Source organism: Nerophis lumbriciformis, linkage group LG10, assembly GCF_033978685.3.
Source record: "Nerophis lumbriciformis linkage group LG10, RoL_Nlum_v2.1, whole genome shotgun sequence".
In the NCBI taxonomy this organism is placed as follows: Eukaryota; Metazoa; Chordata; class Actinopteri; order Syngnathiformes; family Syngnathidae; genus Nerophis; species Nerophis lumbriciformis.
Genome location: NC_084557.2, coordinates 52,665,855 through 52,692,896, shown reverse-complemented (window position 1 = coordinate 52,692,896; position 27,042 = coordinate 52,665,855). Strand labels below are relative to the sequence as shown.

At 40.6% G+C, this 27,042-nt stretch overlaps 1 protein-coding gene across 2 annotated transcripts; it reads left to right on the top strand.

The window, feature by feature from the left end:
* Window positions 1-144: 144 nt before the first annotated feature.
* Window positions 145-26,660, top strand: fkbp4 (FKBP prolyl isomerase 4). Of its 2 annotated transcripts, XM_061969403.2 has the most exons (11): window positions 145-311; window positions 423-552; window positions 10,319-10,463; window positions 10,615-10,757; window positions 13,427-13,547; window positions 18,990-19,146; window positions 21,190-21,364; window positions 21,441-21,626; window positions 23,153-23,296; window positions 25,376-25,471; window positions 25,681-26,659. In XM_061969403.2, exons 2-11 carry the CDS (start codon window positions 460-462, stop codon window positions 25,786-25,788), a joined length of 1,368 nt encoding a protein of 455 aa, XP_061825387.1. In that variant the 5' UTR covers window positions 145-311; window positions 423-459; the 3' UTR covers window positions 25,789-26,659. The 2 variants fall into 2 exon arrangements, with proteins under 2 accessions (XP_061825387.1, XP_061825388.1); XM_061969404.2 differs by lacking the exons at window positions 145-311; window positions 423-552 and adding an exon at window positions 2,724-2,791 and having other exon boundaries at window positions 25,681-26,660.
* Window positions 26,661-27,042: the final 382 nt, after the last annotated feature.

Here is a 27,042-nt window from a genome sequence, read left to right as displayed (position 1 = left end):
CTTTATATATTGTGTGAAATATAATTAAATATTATGCAATTATTGATCGAGTTGTGTTACTAAAGGATGCAAGTGCTGCGCATTATGATATATTAGCACCGCCTATTTCAGAGGTGAGGGTGTATTTTATTTAACGCTCTTAGTGTTTCCTTCTAGAAATGTCTGGAAAGTTCTCTGCCTCGCTTGTTTGAGCGCTTGACAGTTGACTGTACAGTATATTGTGCGGTGGACTTTGCACTCTTTCTGTCTGCGGCGATTAAAAAGCTTCACAACCGCCTTCGGCGCGCCACTATTTCGTTGCATATTAGCGGGTAAATGCAGCTTTTTGTTGTTATCGAAGTGGCGTTGTTAGCAAAGTCAGTTGCTTGGAGTCACGTGACTGGCAGTCAGCTTTAGCTACTCGCTGGGTTTTTTGGTTGCAGGTCGGCTCAAGACGCGCAGTTTCCCCCCCGATTTTCAATGACTGCCGAGGAGCAAACGGGCGAAGGGCAACACGGGCTCCAAATGGAGGGAGAAGACATCACGCCAAAGAAAGATGGGGGCGTTTTGAAGGTACATTGGAAATGTTTCACGTTGTTTCATTCATCCAGCTAGCTAGTGCGTTAGCCACTCGTGCTAACATGAGCTACATAGAATGGACTTTATTGTCATTATATTTGCATATAACGAGATTAAGGACTCCAATTTAAGGTGCGGTAGTGGAAACAAATATGGGATAAAAAATTAATTACACAAGAAGTAATAAAGATAAACAAATATGAATTGATATAAACAGACTACTATTAATAAGCATCCATCCATCCATTTACTACCGCTTGTCCCTTTTGGGGTCGTGGGGGGGGGGGGGGGGGGTGCTGGAGCCTATCTCCGCTGCATTCGGACAGATGGCGGAGTACACCCTGGACAAGTCGCCAACTCATCACAGGGCCAACAGCAATCTTGTACAATATACAGAACAAATGGTTAGCTAATAAATAACGTGTATTCATCAATCAATCAATCAATCAATGTTTATTTATATAGCCCTAAATCACAAGTGTCTCAAAGGGCTGCACAAGCCACAACGACATCCTCGGTACAAAGCCCACATAAGGGCAAGGAAAAACTCACGCCAGTGGGACGTCGATGTGAATGACTATGAGATACCTTGGAGAGGACCGCATATGTGGGTAACCCCCCCCCTCTAGGGGAGACCGAAAGCAATGGATGTCGAGTGGGTCTGACATAATATTGTGAGAGTCCAGTCCATAGTGGATCCAACATAATAGTAAGAGTCCAGTCCATAGTGGAGCCAGCAGGACACCATCCCGAGCGGAGACGGGTCAGCAGCGCAGAGATGTTCCCAGCCGATGCACAGGCGAGCGGTCCACCCCGGGTCCCGACTCTGGACAGCCAGCACTTCATCCATGGCCACCGGACCTGTGCCCCCCCCCTCCACAAGGAATAGGGGAGCAGAGGAGAAAAGAAAAGAAACGGCAGATCAACTGGTCTAACAGGGGGGCTATTTAAAGGCTAGAGTATACAAATGAGTTTTAAGATGGGACTTAAATGCTTCTACTGAGGTAGCATCTCTAATTGTTACCGGGAGGGCATTCCATAGTACTGGAGCCCGAATAGAAAACGCTCTATAACCCGCAGACTTTTTTTGGGCTCTGGGAATCACTAATAAGCCGGAGTTCTTTGAACGCAGATTTCTTGCCGGGACATATGGTACAATGCAATCGACAAGAATTTACTAATTGTGTGGATGCGATCAAGGCCATTCTCATTGTTTAACTTTTCCTAAGCACTTTAAAATATTACCTTGTTATTAAGAAGTAGGCAGAATATATACATTTTTGGAAAAGACTCAATTTATGGTAGTCAATCAATCGATGTTTACCTATATAGCCCTAAATCACGAATGTCTCAAAGGGCTGCACAAGCCACAACGACATCCTCGGCTCAGATCCCACATCAGGGCAAGGAAAAACTCAACGCAACGGGATAGCAATGAGAAACCTTGGAGGGGACCGCAGATGTGGGGTCGAGTGGATCTAACATAATATTGTGAGAGTCCAGTCCATAGTGGATCTAACATAATAGTGTGAGAGTCCAGTCCATAGTGGATCTAACATAATAGTGTGAGAGTCCAGTCCATAGTGGATCTAACATAATAGTGTGAGAGTCCAGTCCATAGTGGATCTAACATAATAGTGTGAGAGTCCAGTCCATAGTGGATCTAACATAATAGTGTGAGAGTCCAGACAATAGTAAATCTAACATAATAGTGTGAGAGTCCAGTCCATAGTGGATCTAGAATAATATTGTGAGAGTCCAGTCCATAGTGGATCTAACATAATATTGTGAGAGTCCAGTCCATAGTGGATCTAGAATAATATTGTGAGAGTCCAGTCCATAGTGGATCTAACATAATAGTGTGAGAGTCCAGTCCATAGTGGATTTAACATAATAGTGTGAGAGTCCAGTCCATAGTGGATCTAACATAATAGTGTAAGAGTCCAGTCCATAGTAAATCTAACATAATAGTGTGAGAGTCCAGTCCATAGTGGATCTAACATAATAGTGAGAGTCCAGTCCATAGTGGATATAACATAATAGTGTGAGAGTCCAGTCCATAGTGGATCTAACATAATATTGTGAGAGTCCAGTCCATAGTAGATCTAGCATAATATTGTGAGAGTCCAGTCCATAGTAGATCTAGCATAATATTGTGAGAGTCCAGTCCATAGTAGATCTCCAAATGGAGGGAGAAGACATCACGCCAAAGAAAGATGGGGGCGTTTTGAAGGTACATTGGAAATGTTTCACGTGTTTCATTCATCCAGCTAGCTAGTGCGTTAGCCACTCATGCTAACATGAGCTACATAGAATGGACTTTATTGTCATTATATTTGCATATAACGAGATTAAGGACTCCAATTTAAGGTGCGGCAGTGGAAACAAATATGGGATAAAAAATTAATTACACAAGAAGTAATAAAGATAAACAAATATGAATTGATATAAACAGACTACTATCCAATAGAATTAATAAGCATCCATCCATCCATTTACTACCGCTTGTCCCTTTTGGGGTCGCGGGGGGGTGGGTGCTGGAGCCTATCTCCGCTGCATTCGGACAGATGGCGGAGTACACCCTGGACAAGTCGCCAACTCATCACAGGGCCAACAGCAATCTTGTACGATATACAGAACAAATGGTTAGCTAATAAATAACGTGTATTCATCAATCAATCAATCAATCAATGTTTATTTATATAGCCCTAAATCACAAGTGTCTCAAAGGGCTGCACAAGCCACAACGACATCCTCGGTACAAAGCCCACATAAGGGCAAGGAAAAACTCACGCCAGTGGGACGTCGATGTGAATGATTATGAGAAACCTTGGAGAGGACCGCATATGTGGGTAACCCCCACCCCCTCTAGGGGAGACCGAAAGCAATGGATGTCGAGTGGGTCTGACATAATATTGTGAGAGTCCAGTCCATAGTGGATCCAACATAATAGTAAGAGTCCAGTCCATAGTGGGGCCAGCAGGACACCATCCCGAGCGGAGACTGGTCAGCAGCGCAGAGATGTTCCCAGCCGATGCACAGGCGAGCGGTCCACCCCGGGTCCCGACACTGGACAGCCAGCACTTCATCCATGGCCACCGGACCTGTGCCCCCCCCCCCCCCCCTTCCACAAGGAATAGGGGAGCAGAGGAGAAAAGAAAAGAAACGGCAGATCAACTGGTCTAACAGGGGGGCTATTTAAAGGGTAGAGTATACAAATGAGTTTTAAGATGGGACTTAAATGCTTCTACTGAGGTAGCATCTCTAATTGTTACCGGGAGGGCATTCCATAGTACTGGAGCCCGAATAGAAAACGCTCTATAACCCGCAGACTTTTTTTGGGGCTCTGGGAATCACTAATAAGCCGGAGTTCTTTGAACGCAGATTTCTTGCCGGGACATATGGTACAATGCAATCGACAAGAATTTACTAATTGTGTGGATGCGATCAAGGCCATTCTCATTGTTTAACTTTTCCTAAGCACTTTAAAATATTACCTTGTTATTAAGAAGTAGGCAGAATATATACATTTTTGGAAAAAACTCAATTTATGGTAGTCAATCAATCAATGTTTACCTATATATCCCTAAATCACGAGTGTCTCAAAGGGCTGCACAAGCCACAACGACATCCTCGGCTCAGATCCCACATCAGGGCAAGGAAAAACTCAACCCAATGGGATAACAACGAGAAACCTTGGAGGGGACCGCAGATGTGGGGTCGAGTGGATCTAGCATAATATTGTGAGAGTCCAGTCCATAGTGGATCTAACATAATAGTGTGAGAGTCCAGTCCATAGTGGATCTAACATAATAGTGTGAGAGTCCAGTCCATAGTGGATCTAACATAATAGTGTGAGAGTCCAGTCCATAGTGGATCTAGAATAATATTGTGAGAGTCCAGTCCATAGTGGATCTAGCATAATATTGTGAGAGTCCAGTCCATAGTGGATCTAACATAATAGTGTGAGAGTCCAGTCCATAGTGGATCTAACATAATATTGTGAGAGTCCAGTCCATAGTGGATCTAGCATAATATTGTGAGAGTCAAGTCCATAGTAGATCTAGCATAATATTGTGAGAGTCCAGTCCATAGTAGATCTAGCATAATATTGTGAGAGTCCAGTCCATAGTAGATCTAGCATAATATTGTGAGAGTCCAGTCCATAGTGGATCTAACATAATATTGTGAGAGTCCAGTCCATAGTGGATCTAACATAATAGTGTGAGAGTCCAGTCCATAGTGGATCTAACATAATATTGTGAGAGTCCAGTCCATAGTGGATCTAACATAATATTGTGAGAGTCCAGTCCATAGTGGATCTAACATAATAGTGTGAGAGTCCAGTCCATAGTGGATCTAACATAATATTGTGAGAGTCCAGTCCATAGTGGATCTAACATACCGTATTTTCCGCACTATAAGGCGCACCGGATTATTAGCCGCACCTTCAATGAATGGCATATTTCATAACTTTGTCCACCAATAAGCCGCCCCGGACTATAAGCCGCGCCTACGCTGCGCTAAAGGGAATGTCAAAAAAACAGTCAGATAGGTCAGTCAAACTTTAATAATATATTAAAAACCAGCGTTCTAACAACTCTGTCCCAAAATGTACGCAAATGTGCAATCACAAACATAGTAAAATTCAAAATAGTGCAGAGCAATAGCAACATAATGTTGCTCGAACGTTAATGTCACAACACACAAAATAAACATAACGCTCACTTTCTGAAGTTATTCTTCATTCATAAATCCCTCGAATTTTTCTCCTTCGGTGTCCGAATTGAAAAGTTGGGCGAATGTCGTCCGGCGCTGCCTCCCTGTCTTAGTGAAGGTGTGTTCGCCTTCGGTCATCCATTGTTCCCACGCAGTTAGCAGTCTAGCTTCGAATGCCCTGTTGACACCAATATCTAGCGGCTGGAGGTCTTTTGTCAATCCACCCGGAATGACGGCGAGTATTGAATTAAGCGCGTAAGCGTGTCTCTTAATGTGATGTTATGAGCTAGCAAATATAACAACTACACTACCCAGCATGCAACGATAGTGACGAGCATGCGCGGTAGCCCTGAGAAGCGTTGTTGTATGCTGGCAGTTAGAATGTGGTTATGAGCACGCTGTGAGTAAACGTTGAGAACTCAGTTAACACGCCTCGTCTGCATTATTTATAATTAGACAGACAACACACTTAATAGGAGCCATTTTGGGGTCTTTACATAAACACACAAATGGAAATGAAACGTCACATATCCCAGCATGCACCGCGTGCTTCTTCTTCTTCCGGGGCGGGTGGTTGCTTACAGTAGAAGAAGAAGCGCTTCCTGTTCTATGGGGGCGGGTGCTTACCTTGGCGGTTGCTTGCGTAGAAGAAGAAGCGCTTCCTGTTCTACCGGGAAAAAAGATGGCGGCTGTTTACCGAAGTTGCGAGATCGAAACTTTATGAAAATGAATCTTAATATTAATCCATATATAAAGCGCACCGGGTTAAAAGCCGCACTGTCAGCTTTTGAGTAAATTTGTGGTTTTTAGGTGCGGCTAAATCCAGTCCATAGTGGATTTAACATAATAGTGTGAGAGTCCAGTCCATAGTGGATCTAGCATAATATTGTGAGAGTCCAGTCCATAGTAGATCTAGCATAATATTGTGAGAGTCCAGTCCATAGTGGATCTAACATAATAGTGTAAGAGTCCAGTCCATAGTAAATCTAACATAATAGTGTGAGAGTCCAGTCCATAGTGGATCTAGAATAATATTGTGAGAGTCCAGTCCATAGTGGATCTAGCATAATATTGTGAGAGTCCAGTCCATAGTAGATCTAGCATAATATTGTGAGAGTCCAGTCCATAGTGGATCTAACATAATAGTGTGAGAGTCCAGTCCATAGTGGATCTAACATAATAGTGAGAGCCCAGACCATAGTGGTTCTAACATAATAGTGAGAGTCCAGACCATAGTGGATCTAACATAATAGTGTGAGAGTCCAGTCCATAGTGGATCTAACATAATAGTAAGAGTCTAGTCCATAGTGGATCTAACATAATAGTGAGAGTCCAGTCCATAGTGGATCTAACATAATAGTGTGAGAGTCCAGTCCATAGTGGATCTAACATAATAGTGAGAGCCCAGACCATAGTGGTTCTAACATAATAGTGAGAGTCCAGACCATAGTGGGTCCAGCAGGAGACCATCCCGAGTGGAGACAGGTCAGCAGTGCAGAGACGTCGAGCGTGTCCACCCCGGGTCCCGATTTTGGACAGCCAGCGCTTCATCCGTGGCCACCGAACCAGTGCCCCCACCCTCCACGAAGGAGAAACGGCAGATCAACTGGTCTAAAAGGGGTGTCTATTTAAAGGCGAGCGTATATAAATGAGTTTTAAGATGGGACTTAAGTTCAGGAAAAACAGTAAGACTAAAATAATGCTATTTGGTAACAGTAGAATAGAAAGTGAAACACAAATATAAATAGACTGAATAGAAATTGAAAGAGTAAATGAAACCAAATTTCTAGGTATAATTATTGATGATAAATTGAACTGGAAATCTCATGTATATAAAAAAAAAAACATAAAGTAGCAAGAAACACGTCAATAATGAATAAAGCAAAACATGTTCTAGACCAGTGTTTTTCAACTACTGTGCCGTAGATGGAAATTATGTGTTGTTGTTGAGTGGTCGCCACCATAATAGGAGCACAAGACAAGAAGTAAAACACTACACACAGGAAAACAGCAAAAAAGTCCAAATAAGTCAGGGCTTGATGTGACAGGTGGTGACAGTACACCTACTTTGAGACAAGAGCTATAGTGATGCATGCTTGGTTATGCTTTAAAGTCATATCCAACAATTGCGACAACGACTTTTTACTGTCAACTGAGTTTTAATATCTTAATGATTTCTGCTGGTGGTGTGCCTCCGGATTTTTTGAACGCAAAAAATGTGCTTTGGCTCAAAAAAGGTTAAAAACACTGTTCCAGACCAAAAATCACTTCATATTATCTACTGCTGGCTAGTGTTACATATCTGAGTTGTGGTGCAGAAATAACTACAAAAGTACACTTCATTCATTAACGATGTTACAAAAATGATCAGTTAGAATAATATATAGAGAACATACAAACACTTTATTTATTGAATCAAAAATCCTAAAATTCCACAACATAGTGAATTTGTAAACAGCTAAAACTATACACAAAGCAAACTATAACCTGCTACCCAAGAATATACAACAATTATTCTCAACAAAAGAGGAGAAATATAATCTTAGAGAAAAATGTAATTTAAAACATTTGTACGCACGTACAACACTTAAGACCTTCAGTATATCTGTATGTGGAATTAAATGATGGAATGGATTAAGCAAAGCAAACAATGTACCGTATTTTCCGCACCATAAGCCGCCCTGGGTTATAAGCCGCGCCTTCAATGAACGGCATATTTCAAAACTTTGTCCACCTATAAGCCGCCCCGTGTTATAAGCCGCATCTAACTGCGCTAAAGGAATGTCAAAAAAACAGTCAGATAGGTCAGTCAAACTTTAATAATATATTAAAAACCAGCGTGATGTGGGCGCGCATGGAGTCGTATATCAACATGGACGGAGCTGCGTGAAAAAAGCCACCCGGCCTCTTCGCGTAAACTTACCTTAACCACTCGCTCATCTTTTCTTCATCCATCCATCCCTTCGAGTTAGCTTTTATGATGACGCCGGCTGGAAAGGTCTCTTTTGGCAAGGTCTTCCTTTTGAATATCACCATGGGTGGAAGTTTCTGGCCATTAGCATGGCAAGCTAGAACCACAGTGAAGGATGACTTCTCATTCCCTGTGGTGCGAATATTCACCGTACGTGCTCCCGTTGTATCCACAGTGCGGTTCACAGGAATATCAAAAGTCAGTGGAACCTCGTCCATGTTGATAATGTTCTCTGGCCGGATCTTTTTTTCAGCTATCTTGTTTTTACAATATGCACGGAAAGTAGCCAGCTTTTCTTGAAAGTCTTTAGGCAGTTGCTGTGAAATAGTAGTCCGTGTGCGGATGGAGAGATTGCGTCTTTTCATGAACCGGAAACCTGTCGCTTAGTAGGAGCCATTTTGTGGTCTTTACAGATGTAAACACACAAAGGAAATGAAACGTAATATCCGCGCGCTTCTTCTTCTTCTTCTATGGGGGCGGGTGCTTACCTTGGCGGTTGCTTGCGTAGAAGAAGAAGCACTTCCTCTTCTACGGGGAAAAAAGATGGCGGCTGTTTACCGTAGTTGCGAGACCGAAACTTTATGAAAATGAATCTTAATATTAATCCATATATAAAGCGCACCGGGTTATAAGCCGCACTGTCAGCTTTTGAGTAAATTTGTGGTTTTTAGGTGCGGCTAATAGTGCGGAAAATACGGTAATATGATCCACTTCAATAAACTCTTTAAACTTGAAGTGTTTACAAAGTACAAAGAAGAAGAACCATGATAAATATTCTGAATTTATTTCATTCATCCATTCATTTTCAAGATAATCTTACTCATCTCACCATATGAAATAACTTACTTCACCAATTAGTTTTTTTTGTTTTTTTATTGTGATTACTTATGGAGTATATTGTGAATAAATTGAGAACAGGAAGTGAACAAAAGTTTTAGCAACTGTTATGTAATGGAAAAGGGGTAGGATTAAATAAGCTCCGCGTCTTCCTACTCCTTTTCGAACATGTTGAAAAGAGAAACTGGAAATTGTGATGTATCATGTTGTATGCATGCATGTTCCAAAGAAACTCAAACTCAATTAGAAAATTGAGAAGGCGTCTGAAAGGTCATCGTAGATGAAAAGTTGACACAGAAAGCTCATATATTGCATGTGAAAAATAAGCTATCTAAAAGCTTATTTATTTTGAACAAGGTTAAATACAGTTAGTTCCCTGTATAATACAATGAGTATGTTATATTGCTCAATTATTCTACCTTATTTCAATTATTGTGCAGAAATATGGGGCATTACATATCACAGCAACATAATGCCTTTATTTCTTTTACAGAAAAGAGCAATTCGTATTATTTTTAAAGTAGGATATAGAGACCACTCAAATCCCTTCTTCATTAGGTCAGGATTATTAAAACTGAAAGACATTGTAGAATTGCATATTCTATTAGTGATGTTCAAAGCTAGAAATAAAGTTCTTCCGAAGGTCTTACAAAAGTTATTCGTGTCCACGTCTGAAGATTAGAATCACAAAAGGCCGTATGATTTTAAACATCCAAGAGTGGAACACATTTGAAAAAAATGTGCTTGTCTGTTGCTGGTGTGAAAGCATGGAATTCTCTAAAGAAAGACTTAAAAGTTGCAAGAATATTTTTGAATTTAAAAAGAGTTACAAAAGGAGACAATTGGCATTATATCAAACTGTTTTATTTTTATTTTGATTGGACATGTCGTTGTGAAAATGCTTAAACAAAAATTAAAAAGTATGTTGGAGTTCGGGTGTTGGTGTAGGGAACAGTGACAAAGTCATCTAAAATAATTTGTGTTAAAAAAGGGGGTGGATAAATATGAGAATATTATTCTTCCATTTGCTCCTTTCTGATCATGGAAATGTATAAGAAACAAAAAAAACAATGAAAGTGTGAACTGTATGTGGCTTGTACCTGTATATATGCATTTTCATGAAAGGAATAAAAAGAAATGACATACATAACAATAAAATTAAATGCAAAACACATTCCTGCATTGTTTTCAACCATGAGTTGAACCTCTCCTCTCACCCTGTTGTGTTTTCAGCTGATCAAAAGGGAAGGAACAGTCACCGAGCTGCCAATGACCGGCGACAAGGTGTCTTTGCACTATGTGGGCACTCTCCTGGATGGTACTGAGTTTGACTCCAGTAAAAACCGAAAGGATCCGTTCTCTTTCGAGTTGGGCAAAGGTTAGCTCCTATCTCACGGAGACGTCAACATCCACCCTTCACGGGGGCAGCAAGTTGTTTTATTTTCACTTCCATCTTCTCACTCTTTCCCTCTCGCTTGTGGGTGTCTTTCTTTCTTTCTTTCTGTCTGTGTGTGCGTGTGTGTGTGTAGGTCAAGTCATAAAGGCATGGGACATTGGTGTGGCTACTATGAAAAAAGGGGAGCTCTGCCAACTCACCTGTAAACCAGAATATGCATATGGCGTAGCAGGCTCCCCACCTAAAATACCCCCCAATGCTACGCTTGTTTTTGAGGTAAGTCTGACTTGCATGGAGTTCTCATAATTATCATTGTCTGACTCAAATTGTTAATCTAATCTAATATATATATAATGCATACCTGCCAACTACTCCGGTTTTCCCGTAATTAGTACGGTTTTCATCAACCTATTCCGGGTTACGGTTGCAGTGATAAAAAATACGGTTTTTCATTAATTACATTTTTTTTATTTTTTTTAAAGTTTTATTCACGAAATCGCGTAACAACAATGACAATCGACACTGCTTCCCGTAACTTCCTATCGAGCCATTCCGAATGCCATGCGCGAGGCTATTTATAGCACCGCTGCCAAGCACGAGGCCATTGTTTCCAAACGAGCGAACGATCATGGAATCAGCCGGAGAAAAATCGCATACGAGTCTTAAACTGAAAAGAAAACTGCAGTCATTCCGTGAAGAATATTCAAAAGCCTATCCGGGAATAATTATCCGTTCCAAAAAGGGTGAAAACTACCCAAATTGCACCTTGTGCAGACAAGATTTTTCGATCGGACACGGAGGAATTAGCGATGTAAAAGACCACGTTGGGACAAAAAAACACAAGTCTAATGCCGTTGCTAGCGATACAAGTGGAAAACTTTCAACGTTTTTCGTCGCCCAAACAGATTCTTTGGATGTGATAAATGCCGAAGTTTTATTTACGGAGGCAATAATTGAGCAAACAAAAAGGTAATGACACCAATGTTATCTATTGGAATTGTTTAGTACTGTTATACTGTTAAAAGTGTTTATACTATTTATGCTTTCAAGTCCAAGTTGAAGAAATCTTGTTAAATGTTGACAGCATAACTACCAAAATACAGAAGTATGTCCTTAATATTTTTGCAGTGCTATTTCTGTTGAAAAGTTCAAATGATTACATTAGAGATGTGATGTGCCACTTTTCAAGTGTCTGATGGCTTCAATTAATTTTCATTAATTTTTCATATTTTGAATTCTTTTGAAAGGCTTACAAAAAAACTACATTTGAATTGTAATTCCATGCTATTGACAGGACTATTAATTTTAATGAAGTTAGTTTACCATGTTTACAGTATGATAATTGTGATAGAAATGTGAATTTTAGGCACAGAATATTTTTTACAATTGAACAAGGCAGTAGATTATACAAGCTTGGACAGAAAGTTAATGACACCAATTTTTTTTTTAATGGAATTGTTTAGTACTGTTTTACCATTTGTTTACTGTAAAAAGTGTTTATACTTTCAATGAACAAATGGAAGTCTTGTGAAAGGTTGACAGGATAACTGGCATTAACTGTCAAAATAATTTCAAACTATTGAAGTTAGCTTACAGAATAAACATGTCAATCAACCCATATGATTTTTGCTGTAATATTTTTGTTTTGAAAAGTCACTGTGACTGATAGAAAAGTGATGGTTTTAGCAACATTTTAACCTGCCTGAATGCTAATAATCATTTTGCGTCGGGGGGCGAAGGATACCCCCACCAGGACAAGGACCTGGACCCTGGCTACTAGGTTTTTCTGATTTCAAAAGTTGGCAGGTATGATAATGTATAACTTATGGTTAAAATCAATCGTTAAAAATGTATAGCTCTTAATCATGTAATGGTATTCACTATTTTTATTGTATATGTTTTCCATGGTGGTGTAACGGTACATGCTGCTGCCTTTTGTACATATGGCGCAGATTCTATTCCAACACCCAGCTGTTGGAAATATCTTGTGACAAAACACGGAAAAGAAGGAAGGGAATCTGGCATAAAAATTAAACCAAATCAAACGCGTGATTCACTCGCTGTGGTAAAAGCCGAAAGACAAAAGAACATACACAACTTATTGTATATGTTTATTTGGACTTGATGTCTTTGATCAGCTACAGGGGCGGAAATTGAAACAACAAAGATTTGACTGTTATTTAAGAATAGGATGTCTCTCTTAATGTTCTGAACTCCTTTTTCCAAGCAGTTATCCTGCCCAGATTGGTCGTAGCATAAATAGTGGCTCATTTTTCATAGCTGACGCCATGTGGTATTTCTTTAGACAACAAATTAATTAAGACTAGTGCAACAGCGCCTCTGCTGGATGCAGCCAAGCGGTGCACTCTACTTTGCTTGTATTGCTTCCAGGACACAATTAATCAACAATTCCACGCAATAGACAGAATTCTTCGAACTTACTCCAAGTAGGGAGTAATCGTAACCGTGCCTGGGCACACTACACTCAAGAGAATAGAATTTTAAACAGCTCTACTTGTGTACAAGTCTTTTCATGGTCTAGTGCCAAAGTACAACTCTGGCATGTTAGAGCCATGTGAACCATCTCAGGTTTTGAGAACCTCATGGAATGGTCTCCTGCTGGTGCCGAGAGTCGGGATGAAACATGGTGAGGCCGCGTTTGTGTTTTATGCTTGAGTCCTTAAATCCGTGCCATCACTGCTCAGGTAAGTAATTATGACAACTTTGAACGAGGTATACATTTAGAACGACTCCAAATAAGACTGAAAATACTCGACAAATTCATAAAAATTGCAGCAGTATAGAAATGATGGCACATTTAACTGGGCATGACTCAAATGCAGTGTGAGCGGGGGTCAGGGAAGGAAATGGTGGGGGAATTGCGCTCAAGTGGCCTTTTTGAGTGCGGCCTTAAAGATCAATTTATCGATTATCCAAACCTACAGATGGAACTTCTTGAATTCCGCGGTGAAGACTTAACTGAAGACGAGGACGGTGGAATCATCCGTCATATTCTCACCAGAGGGCAGGGCTACGCCAAGCCTAGTGACGGATCCTCTGTTGAAGGTAACAAATGTGATATTGTAATTCTACTGTGAAAATAATGATTATTTGCCTAAAATTATGTACATTTTAATATCATAATGTAAGTTGAAAGCTATTATTGGCGACTTGGGGCTTGTTTTGTTTTAAGTCACATGCAAATTTTATGAGTCAGGTGCTTGTTTTTGAACCTGTAGGTCTTTAATTGGGTTGGCTTTTCTGTTTATGTGGTAGGTAGTTTTTTGCTTTCTCCACCACCGTTTCCTGGTTATCCCCGTCGACTCTGAACGCCACCAAACACACTCACATGATGTTCATCTGGTCATTCGTCACTCATCTCAAAGAGACGTTCGAAAGACTTGCTCATTATATAACAGCAGTACCTTAACTCACGGGACTGATTCGTTCCACGACTAAGGTCGTAACTCAGAACACTTGTATCTCAAAGCAGCCCCACCCATTGAAATGAATCAAAATCAATTGAATCCACGCTGGGCCCTCCCAAAACACCACAATTTTAACATGTAAAATGCATTTTTAACAGAAAAACAAACTTTTAGATAAGTACCGTATTTTCCGCACTATAAGGCGCACCGGATTATTAGCCGCACCTTCTATGAATTACATATTTCATAATTTTGTCCACCAATAAGCCGCCCCGGACTAAAAGCCGCGCCTACGCTGCGCTAAAGTGAATGTCAAAAAAACGCTGCGCTAAAGTGAATGTCAAAAAAACAGTCAGATAGTTCAGTCAAACTTTAATAATATATTGAAAACCAGCGTTCTAACAACTCTGTCCCAAAATGTACAAATGTGCAATCACAAACATAGTAAAATTCAAAATGGTGTAGAGCAATAGCAACATACCGGTAATGTTGCTCGAACGTTAATGTCACAACACACAACACACAAAATAAACATAGCGCTCACTTTCTGAAGTTATTCTTCATTCGTACCGGTAAATCCTTCGAATTCTTCGTCTTCGGTGTCCGAATTGAAAAGTTGCGCTAGCGTGGCTTCCAAAATGGCGGGCTCCGTCTCTTCGAAATCATCGGATTCAGTGTCGCTGTTGTTGTGCAGCAGTTCTGTGAATCCTGCCTTCCGGAAAGCTCGGACCACAGTTGTGACAGAAATATCTGCCCAGGCATTTACAATCCACTGGCAGATGTTGGCGTATGTTGTCCGGCGTTGTCTGCCCGTCTTAGTGAAGGTGTGTTCGCCTTCGGTCATCCATTTTTCCCACGCAGTTCGCAGTCGTGATTTGAATGCCCTGTTGACACCAATATCCAGCGGTTGGAGTTCTTTGGTTAATCCACCCGGAATGACGGCGAGTGTTGTATTTGTGTGCTTCACTTGTTTTTTGACACCATCTGTGATGTGGGCGCGCATAGAGTCATATATCAACATGGACGGAGCAGCGTGAAAAAAGCCACCCGGCCGCTTCGCGTAAACTTCCCTTAACCACTCGAACTTCCCTTAACCACTCGCTCATCTTTTCTTCATCCATCCATCCCTTCGAGTTAGCTTTTATGATGACGCCGGCTGGAAAGGTCTCTTTTGGCAAGGTCTTCCTTTTGAATATCACCATGAGTGGAAGTTAGCATGGCAAGCTAGAACCACAGTGAAGGATGACTTCTCATTCCCTGTGGAGCGAATATTCACCGTACGTGCTCCCGTTCCACAGTGCGGTTCAGTTGCTGTGAAATACGGTAGTAATCCGTGTGCGGATGGAGAGATTGCGTCTTTTTATGACCCGGATCGTTTAGTAGGAGCCATTTTGTGGTCTTTACAGATGTAAACAGGAAATGAAACGTACGGTGATATCCGCGCGTTTTTTCTTCTTCTTCCGGGGGCGGGTGAAGCGCTTCCTGTTCTATGGGGGCGGGTGAAGCGCTTCCTGTTCTATGGGGGCGGGTGCTTTCCTTGGCGGTTGCTTGCGTAGAAGAAGAAGCGCTTCCTGTTCTACCGGGAAAAAAGATGGCGGCTGTTTACCGAAGTTGCGAGACCGAAACTTTATGAAAATGAATCGTAATAAAGCGCACCGGGTTATTAGGCGCACTGTCAGCTTTTGAGAAAAATTGTGGTTTTTAGGTGCGCCTTATAGTGCGGAAAATACGGTACTGTTTCCAAATCAATACGGTAAAATGTACTACAACAACGACAGTAGTTTTATAAAGTAATATTATTGTACAGCGTTGACTTTGGGGACTTGTTAATGCAGTGTCTCCTTCAGTCTTATGTTTGTGGGTGGAAAGGACCTGCAGTAGCGCTCTTTCTTGCACTGTGGATGTAACAGTCTAATGCTGAAAAAACTACTGGGGTGAGAGGGATTGGACATGATGGATGTCATCTTGGTCAGCATTCTTCTGTCAGCCTCCTCCTCAATGCTGTCAAGTGGGCAGCCTAGGATTAAAGCAATGGTACAGTATTATTGTGGTATTGTCAAAAAAATAAAGACTTGGTAAAATGCCACAGTGGGTCAAATTTAAGGATAAACACACTTACTGTAATTAAACACAAGCATAATGCTCAAATGTTCTAATCAGATTTATTACTTTCAAGTGCAAATAATAATGCAGGAACATTCAGTGTTTCAAGTAACCCATTAAACTTTTAGGTGAGTGTATTTTTTAAACTGTCAATGTAAACATTCAGTGTAAGAACTGGAAACTGTTAATGTTCAGTTTAGTGTCTTTCAAGTATTAACTTCCTAAGAACCAGTGTCTTACTCAATTGACATTTTTGTATTAGGAGAATGCCGATTGTCAGGAGATGAACTGACCATTTAACAATGTAAATGTAACACAGGCCAGCCAGTGTGGCTGGGCCATGTGTACATTGGTAAACCTCAGTCCCTGCAACCTCAAGAGCAGTGCTTGGGTGCTGCCTGTCTGGGGGTATTGCGGCTGCTGTTTCTGCTGCCGTTTGTTTGTGGTGTGGGCGGCCGTGGCTGCTGGGTCTGATGCAGGGGTGTGGCTGATGTTGTGACTGGTGGCAGCGCGCGTGCGTGGTGGTTGTCGGGGCTGACGAACTGTGTATATGTATGTGTATGTATGTATGTATATATATGTGTACATTTGTGTATGTATATGTATGTGTATGTATGTATGTATGTATATATATGTGTATGTGTACATTTGTGTATGTATGTATGTGTATGTATATGTATTTATGTATATTTATGGGGGTACGCTCTGGCCTGCCTGTCAGGCGGGGGTCGACGCCTCAGGCTACTGCATCCGGACTGCGTGTCTGGAGCTCCTGGGTGCCACCGTCCATCCCTTCCGGGTGCCCGTCTTGGTTGGGGCCTGCTGGGTCTAGTCCCTGCGTCTATTGTGGTAACTTGGTGCTGCAAGGTATTCCGAGGTGCTGCGAGTCGGCCAGTTGCTGGGGTAGTGACCTTGTGTGTCAGCATGTCTGTGATCTTCTTTTAATTTTTATTCATTTATTGATTGATTTTTTTATTTTTTTTTATATATTTTATTAATATTATTTTTTTATTTTTTCCCTCCCTCGGGGGGGGGGGAACTCGGCGGGGCGGTTGCTGGTTGTTCCATCTCCATCGTTGGGGTCCCTGCGGGTGGGGTGGGTGGTTCCCGTGGCTCTGTGCCGGGTGGTCCTGCGGCGGCCAATTTGGGTGGGGTGGCCGGGGGCTGGCTTTGCTGCGCTCTCCGGGGGTGGGGGGTGGGCTCGTGGGGGGCCCGGTTGCCGGTGGGGCGGGGGCGGTCTTCCCGTCCTGTTGCGGGGAGTCTCTGAGTCCCTCGGGCGGGGCGTCTCGCCTTTCTGCCCGTGTGGTGGTGGGGTCTGGCTGTCCCCTGCTTTTCTTGTGCCCTGTCCTCTGCCGGGTGCGTCTGTCTGCGGCCTGCTGTTGGCCCTTGTGGGCGGAGCGGTGGGCCGGGCTCTGGGGTTCCTGTCGCTGGCCGGCTTGGCTGCGTGGGGCGGTGGTCCCTGGTTCCCTGGGCACCACACCTACTGTTTGTGGGTTGGGCTCTCGGGGGGGCTGGGGCCGTGCTCTGGCTCCCACACACACTGGGAGTCGAATATATTGTACATACAAATTCACATATGCTCACATACATACATACATATATAGGTACCTACGCTCCCACATACATACACAAATACAGTACATATTTACATACTTAAAGTTCGTACATCCACACGCACATTCAATATACAAACATACACATACTGTGCATATACATTCATTGTACAAACACATATACACATTCTGTACATATACAAGTACATATGCATACGTACACTCATGCACATAATCACGTTTCATCAAACATATATTAACGTTGTTGCCCTAGGGTAAACTGGGTATAACACATGGCACACGGACAAAGCTTAACCTATTGTTACTATAACAATCTACAAGGTTAATGTAGGTTGCTTCTCTTTCTCCCCCTCCATTTTTCTGCAATCTTTCGTATCTCGAAAAAAAAGAGCAGTGCTTGGGATTTTAACTCAGTAGCTAGCACACTTGTCTTTCATGCCTATCGACTCAGGTTCGATTCCCGGGCGTAACAGAAAAAGCAGTCACTAAACTAGACGGGTTACATAAACCTCACTAATTGATGTTAGGCCCTGCTGGCTTCTTGGTTTCACCACTGCATGTACTTCTTGAAAGCCAACCGGTGGTAACTCGTTTCTGTCATGGAATAAATCACTGGCAACAGTTAGATCCAAAAAAAAAAAAATGTCTGTTGCACAACAAAATCAATGCAGGTTCTCGGTGACTTCCAGGTCATGCAATTTTTTCGGAAACAATATTAAAAATATATTTTGAAAAGAAGTAGATTTAAAGAAAATAGAAAATAGGACATGCAATTTTGTTATTCTTATACTGCGGAAATTAACACAGGTCTGGCGATAAGAATAACAAAATCGCATCATTTTTTTGAAGACCTTGAATAACCTCTTTGGATTACTGAAAATAGGACATGTCTGTGCACCTTTTCTTTGTGACATGGGCGTTAACAGCCACAAAACACAAAGAATGAATGAGCTAAATATAGCCACTTCTTTTAACATGTCATACATCAATCATAGCTACCTCTGCTGGTAAATAAACCAATATTTGGTTATTAAATACTTTATTTTGCCTTAACCAATCAATGCCTTATTTCCCTACCCAGTATTTCACTTCTATTATCTTGTTATACACTTTGTTGGTACCATTTTTCCATTGACACCATTGGAATGTAAGGTCATTTAGGTGCAGGTGACAACTGCAGGCCCAAATTTTAGTTAATCTATTGTGTCAATCTATTGATCATTGCACTCTGTTGATCCCTAAATGTGTGCATTTGTACTAAATTACATAAATTAGTTTAAAGTTATTTGTCATTATTTTGCGAAATATAGTCTGTCTTTTTCATTTAGTTGTCTTTAAATGTAATCTTGAAAAATGTGCAGAGACCCTGAAGAGTAACTGGGGAATTTTGCTTCTCCACTCAGTGACCGTGGAGGGCACCTGTGAAGGACGTGTCTTCGATGAGAGAGAACTTATGTTTGAGCTCGGGGATGGCGAAAGCTTGGGATTACCGACTGGAGTGGACAAAGCCATCAAAGCTATGGAGCAGGGAGAAGAAGCCATCTTTCACATCAAACCCAAGTAAACTCCAATGTTCAATGTTTTGGAGATTTATATTGATCTGCAACAGGTTAGCAGAGTTTTACCTCCACGTAATTGTTTTTGGCAAATTAAAAGCCGCCACACCTTTTAAAAAAAAAAAAAAAAAAAAAAAAGGTTTTTTTTACGTGAAAACAAATTAATGTAATGTATACATGATCATAAACTCTAATACAGTCACCAATAATACCAGAAAAATATGCTGGTCGTTTTTAGTAAAGAAAAGTTGCGAAAAGGATTGGAAAAGTCTCGAAACTTGAACAATTCTCAACAAAGTACATACCTGCCAACTACTCCTGTTTTCCCGTAATTAGTACGGTTTTCATCAACCTATTCCGGGTTACGGTTGCAGTGATAAAAAATACGGTTTTTCATTAATTAAAAAAAAATATTTTTTTTAAAGTTTTATTCACGAAATCGCGTAACAACAATGACAATCGACACTGCTTCCCGTAACTTCCTATCGAGCCATTCCGAATGCCATGCGCGAGGCTATTTATAGCACCGCTGCCAAGCACGAGGCCATTGTTTCCAAACGAGCGAACGATCACGGAATCAGCCGGAGAAAAATCGCATACGAGTCTTAAACCGAAAAGAAAACTGCAGTCATTCCGTGAAGAATATTCAAAAGCCTATCCGGGAATAATTATCCGTTCCAAAAAGGGTGAAAACTACGCGAATTGCACCTTGTGCAGACAAGATTTTTCGATCAGACACGGAGGAATTAGCGATGTAAAAGACCACGTTGGGACAAAAAAACACAAGTCTAATGCCGTTGCTAGCGATACAAGTGGAAAACTTTCAACGTTTTTCGTCGCCCAAACAGATTCTTTGGATGTGATGAATGCCGAAGTTTTATTTACGGAGGCAATAATTGAGCAAACAAAAAGGTAATGACACCAATGTTATCTATTGGAATTGTTTAGTACTGTTATACTGTTAAAAGTGTTTATACTATTTATGCTTTCAAGTCCAAGTTGAAGAAATCTTGTTAAATGTTGACAGCATAACTACCAAAATACAGAAGTATGTCCTTAATATTTTTGCAGTGCTATTTCTGTTGAAAAGTTCAAATGATTACATTAGAGATGTGATGTGCCACTTTTCAAGTGTCTGATGGCTTAAATTAATTTTCATTAATTTTTCATATTTTGAATTCTTTTGAAAGGCTTACAAAAAAACTACATTTGAATTGTAATTCCATGCTATTGACAGGACTATTAATTTTAATGAAGTTAGCTTACCATGTTTACAGTATGATGATTGTGATAGAAATGTGAATTTTAGGCACAGAATATTTTTTACAATTGAACAAGGCAGTAGATTATACAAGCTTGGACAGAAAGTTAATGACACCAATTTTTTTTTTAATGGAATTGTTTAGTACTGTTTTACCATTTGTTTACTGTAAAAAGTGTTTATACTGTTTATACTTTCAATTAACAAATTGAAGTCTTGTGAAAGGTTGACAGGATAACTGGCATTAACTGTCAAAATAATTTCAAACTATTGAAGTTAGCTTACAGAATAAACATGTCAATCAACCCATATGATTTTTGCTGTAATATTTTTGTTTTGAAAAGTCACTGTGACTGATAGAAAAGTGATGGTTTTAGCAACATTTTAACCTATCTGAATGCTAATAATCATTTTGCGTCGGGGGGCGAAGGAACCCCCCACCAGGACTTTGTCCTGGACCTACCGGGGCCTGCGGCCCCTGGACCCTGGCTACTAGGTTTTTCTGATTTCAAAAGTTGGCAGGTATGAAAGTATATTGTTCAAAGCAAAACTATATAAGAAAAAATATATAGCAATACTAAATGATAACACAGATTTGTTTTTAAATTTATCTATAGCATTTTTATAGCCTTTTTAAAGAAAATATACAGTATGCATCATTGCAGTTTATGCAAATGATATGCAGATGTCACACCCCTAGCCACACCCCCTCCGTCACAGGTATGTTGGCCATCCGTGGGAAACCCTGGGTTAGGTTAAGTTATTTAACTCAGGTATTTCTTTCAGGTATGGTTTTGGGAATGCTGGAAATGCCAAGTATAACGTCCCTGGCGGAGCAATGTTGCAGTACAAGATCAAGCTGAAAGCCTTCGAAAAGGCAAAAGAATCGTGGGAGATGAATCCCTCAGAGAAGTTAGAGCAGAGTGGCGTTGTGAAAGAGAAAGGCACGCAGTATTTTAAGGTATGTTTACAAACTACACTGCTCCAACAAACATTGGACTTGTTTTGTGAAACACTGCTTTCATTTTTTTCTCCAGGGGGGGAAGTTCAAGCAAGCGTCCGTACAGTACAAAAGGATTGTGTCGTGGCTTGAGAACGAATCGTCTTTGTCTGAAGAGGACGACAAGAAGGCTAAATCTTTGCGGCTGGCTGCTCATTTGAACTTGGCGATGTGCTACCTTAAACTCAAAGAGCACAGCCTTGCTCTGGAGAACTGTGACAAGGCAAGACACTTGACATGTCTCAACTACACTAAAGTTTTGTTCCTACGATGGCGCTGTAATGTCAGTTTTAGGCTACGTTCACACTGCAGGGTCGAATGTCCAAGTCGGATGTTTTTGTCAAATCCGATCATCTTGTGTGACCGTTCACGTTACAAAAAACATTAGATTTTTAATGTAAATGCAACCTGACCTGTACGCATACATGCTTTCATGTCGTCTCACGCACTGCGGTGTTGAAAGAAGTAAACATGGCTTTAACTCTAGTCTGTCTCAGTACTGGGACATTTCAATGATTTTGTGCAAACAAAACCAACATTTTCTGGACCGAATTATTGCGCGTAGCAGATTAAGAAAGAAGAGGGCAAGTATTCTGTCCCTGAATTGGCAGTTTTGAGGTATTTTGCTTCGATGTCTGCTTGAAGAGCGCGTCTGTGGGCGGGCAGTTGTAGACAAGAGGGAGTTCCCAAAACATTATTTTCACCTGATTTGTGCTCTGCTGTCAACTAATTATTTTGTAACCATCTATTTTGGTAAATACTGTAAATATGACGCTTGCTGCTTTTTGATGACTTTTTGGTCGGAGGAGCGCGGGGGGACGCATCGCGTACATAACCGGTGTATGTCCACATACGAAAGAGGCCTGGGTCGGATATGAAAAATCCGGAATTGTACTGTTCTCACTGGCATGAACAAATCTGATATACAGGTCGCAAATAGGCAAAAAAGAGGAATTGACCTGCCGTGTGAATGAGGCCATAGTGTAAATCAGAACTACGGCGTGGCGAAGTTGGTAGAGTGGCCGTGCCAGCAATCGGAGGGTTGCTGGTTACTGGGGTTCAATCCCCACCCTCTACCATCCTAGTCACGTCCGTTGTGTCCTTGGGCAAGACACTTCACCCTTGCTCCTGATGGCTGCTGGTTAGCGCCTTGCATGGCAGCTCCCGCCATCAGTGTGTGTATGCGTGTGTGAATGTGGAAATACTGTCAAAGCGCTTTGAGCACCTTGAAGGTAGAAAAGCGCTATACAAGTATAACCCATTTATCATTTATTTATCATTTTACCTAAATAAGATCCAAGTCACTTGCACTGTATACAGAACATATGTAGGACATATACAAATATTAAATGAAAGGATAATAGCTCCTTATTTCATGTTGTTTGCTTGTAATCTGGAAGGGTCATTGCAAGGGACAGAGAGACAGATTGGGAGGAAGTAGTCTCAATAATGACACCATTAAGCACCTGGCTTTTCTCCACTTTCTAGTCATTTTACGATACCTAATTTCACTTGTATTTATTTTCCTTTTAGCACTGTCTTATGCTTTGGAGACATAATGTAGAGCAAAACAGCTATTTAAAAGAATGAAAGTGACGTACTTAGTCTATTCTGTACAGTAGATAATTTATGGTAGTGCATCGTAACACAAAACCTGCGAAAACAGAATGCGAACACTCTGAGAACCTTCAAAAGCAGAACATGATAATGCAACGGTTGTTTAACTAACTAAGCTTGTGGTAATTGTAGGCCCTGGAGTTGGAGGAGTCTAATGAGAAGGCGGTGTTCCGGAGGGGTGAGGCACTGATTGGTATGAAGGAGTTTGACAAGGCCAAAGACGACTTCCAGCGTGTTATTCAACTCTATCCTACCAACAAAGCTGCAAAGAGCCAGGTATGGTTTTCAGTTTAGAACACCTAAAAGTGGGTTGTCCAGACTTTTTCCGTCAAGGGCCACATACAGAAAAATCTAAGGATCTGGCGGGGGCCACTGATTGTCACTGAAGCATACCTGCCAACTACTCCGGTTTTCCCGTAATTAGTACGGTTTTCATCAACCTATTCCGGGTTACGGTTGCAGTGATAAAAAATAAGTTTTTTCATTAATTAAAAAAATTTTTTTTTTTAAATGCGCGAGGCTATTTATAGCACCGCTGTCAAGCACGAGGCACCTGTTGCCATTGTTTCCAAACGAGCGAACGATCATGGAATCAGCCGGAGAAACATCGCAAACGAGTCTTAAACCGAAAAGAAAACTGCAGTCATTCCGTGAAGAATATTCAAAAGCCTATCCGGGAATAATTATCCCTTCCAAAAAGGGTGAAAACTACGCGAATTGCACCTTGTGCAGACAAGATTTTTCGATCGGACACAGAGGAATTAGCGATGTAAAAGACCACGTTGGGACAAAAAAACACAAGTCTAATGCCGTTGCTAGCGATACAAGTGGAAAACTTTCAACGTTTTTCGGATTTTAGCCACAAAAAGGTAATGACACCAATGTTATCTATTGGAATTGTTTAGTACTGTTATACTGTTAAAAGTGTTTATACTATTTATGCTTTCAAGTCCAAGTTGAAGAAATCTTGTTAAATGTTGACAGCATAACTACCAAAATACAGAAGTATGTCCTTAATATTTTTGCAGTGCTATTTCTGTTGAAAAGTTCAAATGATTACATTAGAGATGTGATGTGCCACTTTTCAAGTGTCTGATGGCTTAAATTAATTTTCATTAATTTTTCATATTTTGAATTCTTTTGAAAGGCTTACAAAAAAACTACATTTGAATTGTAATTCCATGCTATTGACAGGACTATTAATTTTAATGAAGTTAGCTTACCATGTTTACAGTATGATAATTGTGATAGAAATGTGAATTTTAGGCACAGAATATTTTTTACAATTGAACAAGGCAGTAGATTATACAAGCTTGGACAAAGTTAATGACACCAATTTTTTTTTTAATGGAATTGTTTAGTACTGTTTTACCATTTGTTTACTGTAAAAAGTGTTTATACTGTTTATACTTTCAATTAACAAATTGAAGTCTTGTGAAAGGTTGACAGGATAACTGGCATTAACTGTCAAAATAATTTCAAACTATTGAAGTTAGCTTACAGAATAAACATGTCAATCAACCCATATGATTTTTGCTGTAATATTTTTGTTTTGAAAAGTCACTGTGACTGATAGAAAAGTGATGCTTTTAGCAACATTTTAACCTGTCTGAATGCTAATAATCATTTTGCGTCGGGGGGCGAAGCCTGAACCCCCCACCAGGACTTTGTCCTGGACCTACCGGGGCCTGTGGCCCCTGGACCCTGGCTACTAGGTTTTTCTGATTTCAAAAGTTGGCAGGTATGCTGAAGGCATCAAAACTATGACACCTGTGAGTGAAAAACATTTCAGGTGACTGCCTCTTGAAGCTCGTGGAGAGAATGCTAAGAGTGTGCAAAGCAGTAATCAGAGCAAAGGGTGGCTATTTTGAAAAAATCTAGAATATAAAACATGTTTTCTGTCATTTCACCTTTGTTTGTTAAGTAGATAACTCCACATGTGTTCATTCATAGTTTTGATGTGACAATCTACAATGTAAATAGTCATGAAAATAAAGAAAACACATTGAATGAGAAGGTGTGTCCAAACTTTTGGCCTGTACTGTACATTTTTTTAAATACAGTAACCGATATTTTTTTAATAAATTAAACAAATATCTTCGGTTCATTGACAAATATTTACAAAAATAATTAATACAAACATTATTTTAAAAGACACATTTATTTTTTTGTTTTAAATACTAACTATTAAATATATATTACATATTATAAACAACTCTGTGTCTTTTAGTGCATTCCTAAGTGACGCTAAAAGATGTGTTTGTAAATGAATATTCCTCGGACATTGCTAATCAAGGACTAGACTAAACTGACAGAATATGTCGTGAGCTGGGAACTGCAACTTCTCTTTTTCAGATGCTTCTATGTCAGAAGAAAATCAGGGAGCAGCATGAAAAGGACAAGCGCACATATGCCAACATGTTCCAGAAGTTTGCAGAGAAGGATTTAAAGGTAACTGATGTTTTTCTCCCCACAAAAAGCATAGTGAGTATTGGTATTTTTCACTGAATAACTTTCCCACTCTTTTTAGCCACACAAAAAAAAGCCTTTTAGCTAATTCTACAGGCATTTGCAACAGTGTTACCAATTTACTCATAGACCAATACATGCATAAATAAGGGAGACATGGATTGATTTGTTGTCTCTCCTGTCCTCTGCAGAAAGAGGCTGATAAAATGAAGAGCAAGGACGATGGCAGTGGTGACAATAATGAAGAGTTGGAGATGGAAAGTGACGAAAAGGAGGCAGAGAGCGACACGAAAGCCTAAACGTAGATCCACCTGTTTTATGACGGTTCATCTGTTCCGCAGAGTTTTGTTACTTCAGCCATTTGTGTTTAAGACAACAAGAGCACTGACTTTGCTGGCTTTCTTTGTCCGGGCCTCTTGCTGTCATCGTCCTTGTTGTGGTGATACGAAGCCAGCAGGCATGGTACGGTTTTAATCGAATGTTTGTGCTACCACCTCCAGTTCCAAACCTTTCAACCCACAGCTTACAACTGTGCTTTTGTTTCACAACCTTTTGTGTACAAGTGTTTGTAGAGAATTAAAAAGCCTTGATTGTATAGGGCTACTCGCATTGCACTATATTTGTTTGCTACACTTCCTAGGTTTTTTCTAAATTTTGCTATTCATCCATGCAAGCCACTGATTATTGGGCCTGCTGATCAATTCCTGGAGTTGTAGTGGCTGCAGATGTGATGAGAATGGTCCTAAAGTCTGTATGTAGCAGCTGGATGTGTTGACTAGTTAATTAGACCTGCTTCTCTGACGGGAAAGATGGAATTCCCCTGCTAAACCCCTTTTTTAGGTTTGGGATTATCCTCTGGTGTTTTGGAAGTGTCGACGGGTGTCCCCAAGTGTTCTTCTTGTTAAGTTCTGAATTGTTTCTCAAACTGTTCAATAGATAATGTCAACTGGAATATCTCATCAAGCATTAGAGCGGTTATCGAAGACACATGAGTTCCTCTTTCACGTATAAACAGTCTTAATTTTTAGCATTTTGTAAGAAGTGCTGTTTCAGCTTATCAAAAAAAAAAACAGTCTGCTTCTGTGGAAAGGAGGGGTCTACTTGTATTTTGGAAGGGTCACTGTGTGGTCCAGTTGGCGGACTGATACAATAAACTGGTTGTAACCTGCCCTGCGTGTCTGTGTGCAATGCTGTCAACTACAAAAGCAGTAAAGTTGTCACGTTGTGTAAATGGTCATTAACAACAGAATACAATGATTTGCAAATCCTTTTCAACTTACACTACCGTTCAAAAGTTTGGGGTAACCCAAACAATTTTGTATTTTCCATGAAAAGTCACACTTATTCACCACCATACGTTGTGAAATGAATAGAAAATAGAGTCAAGACATTGACAAGGTTAGAAATAATGATTTGTATTTGAAATAAGATTTCTTTTACTTTAAACTTTGCTTTCGTCAAAGAATCTTCCATTTGCAGCAATTATAGCATTGCAGACCTTTGGCATTCTAGCTGTTAATTTGTTGAGGTAATCTGGAGAAATTGAACCCCCC

Excerpts from the sequence above, each read along its gene's own strand:
- fkbp4 (XM_061969403.2), top strand. The coding sequence starts at position 460 with ATGACTGCCGAGGAGCAAACGGGCGAAGGGCAACACGGGCTCCAAATG. Across the intron at positions 10,758-13,426 it reads ATGCTACGCTTGTTTTTGAG|ATGGAACTTCTTGAATTCCG; the intron begins GTAAGTCTGACT and ends CCAAACCTACAG. Across the intron at positions 21,365-21,440 it reads AAGGCACGCAGTATTTTAAG|GGGGGGAAGTTCAAGCAAGC; the intron begins GTATGTTTACAA and ends TTTTTTCTCCAG.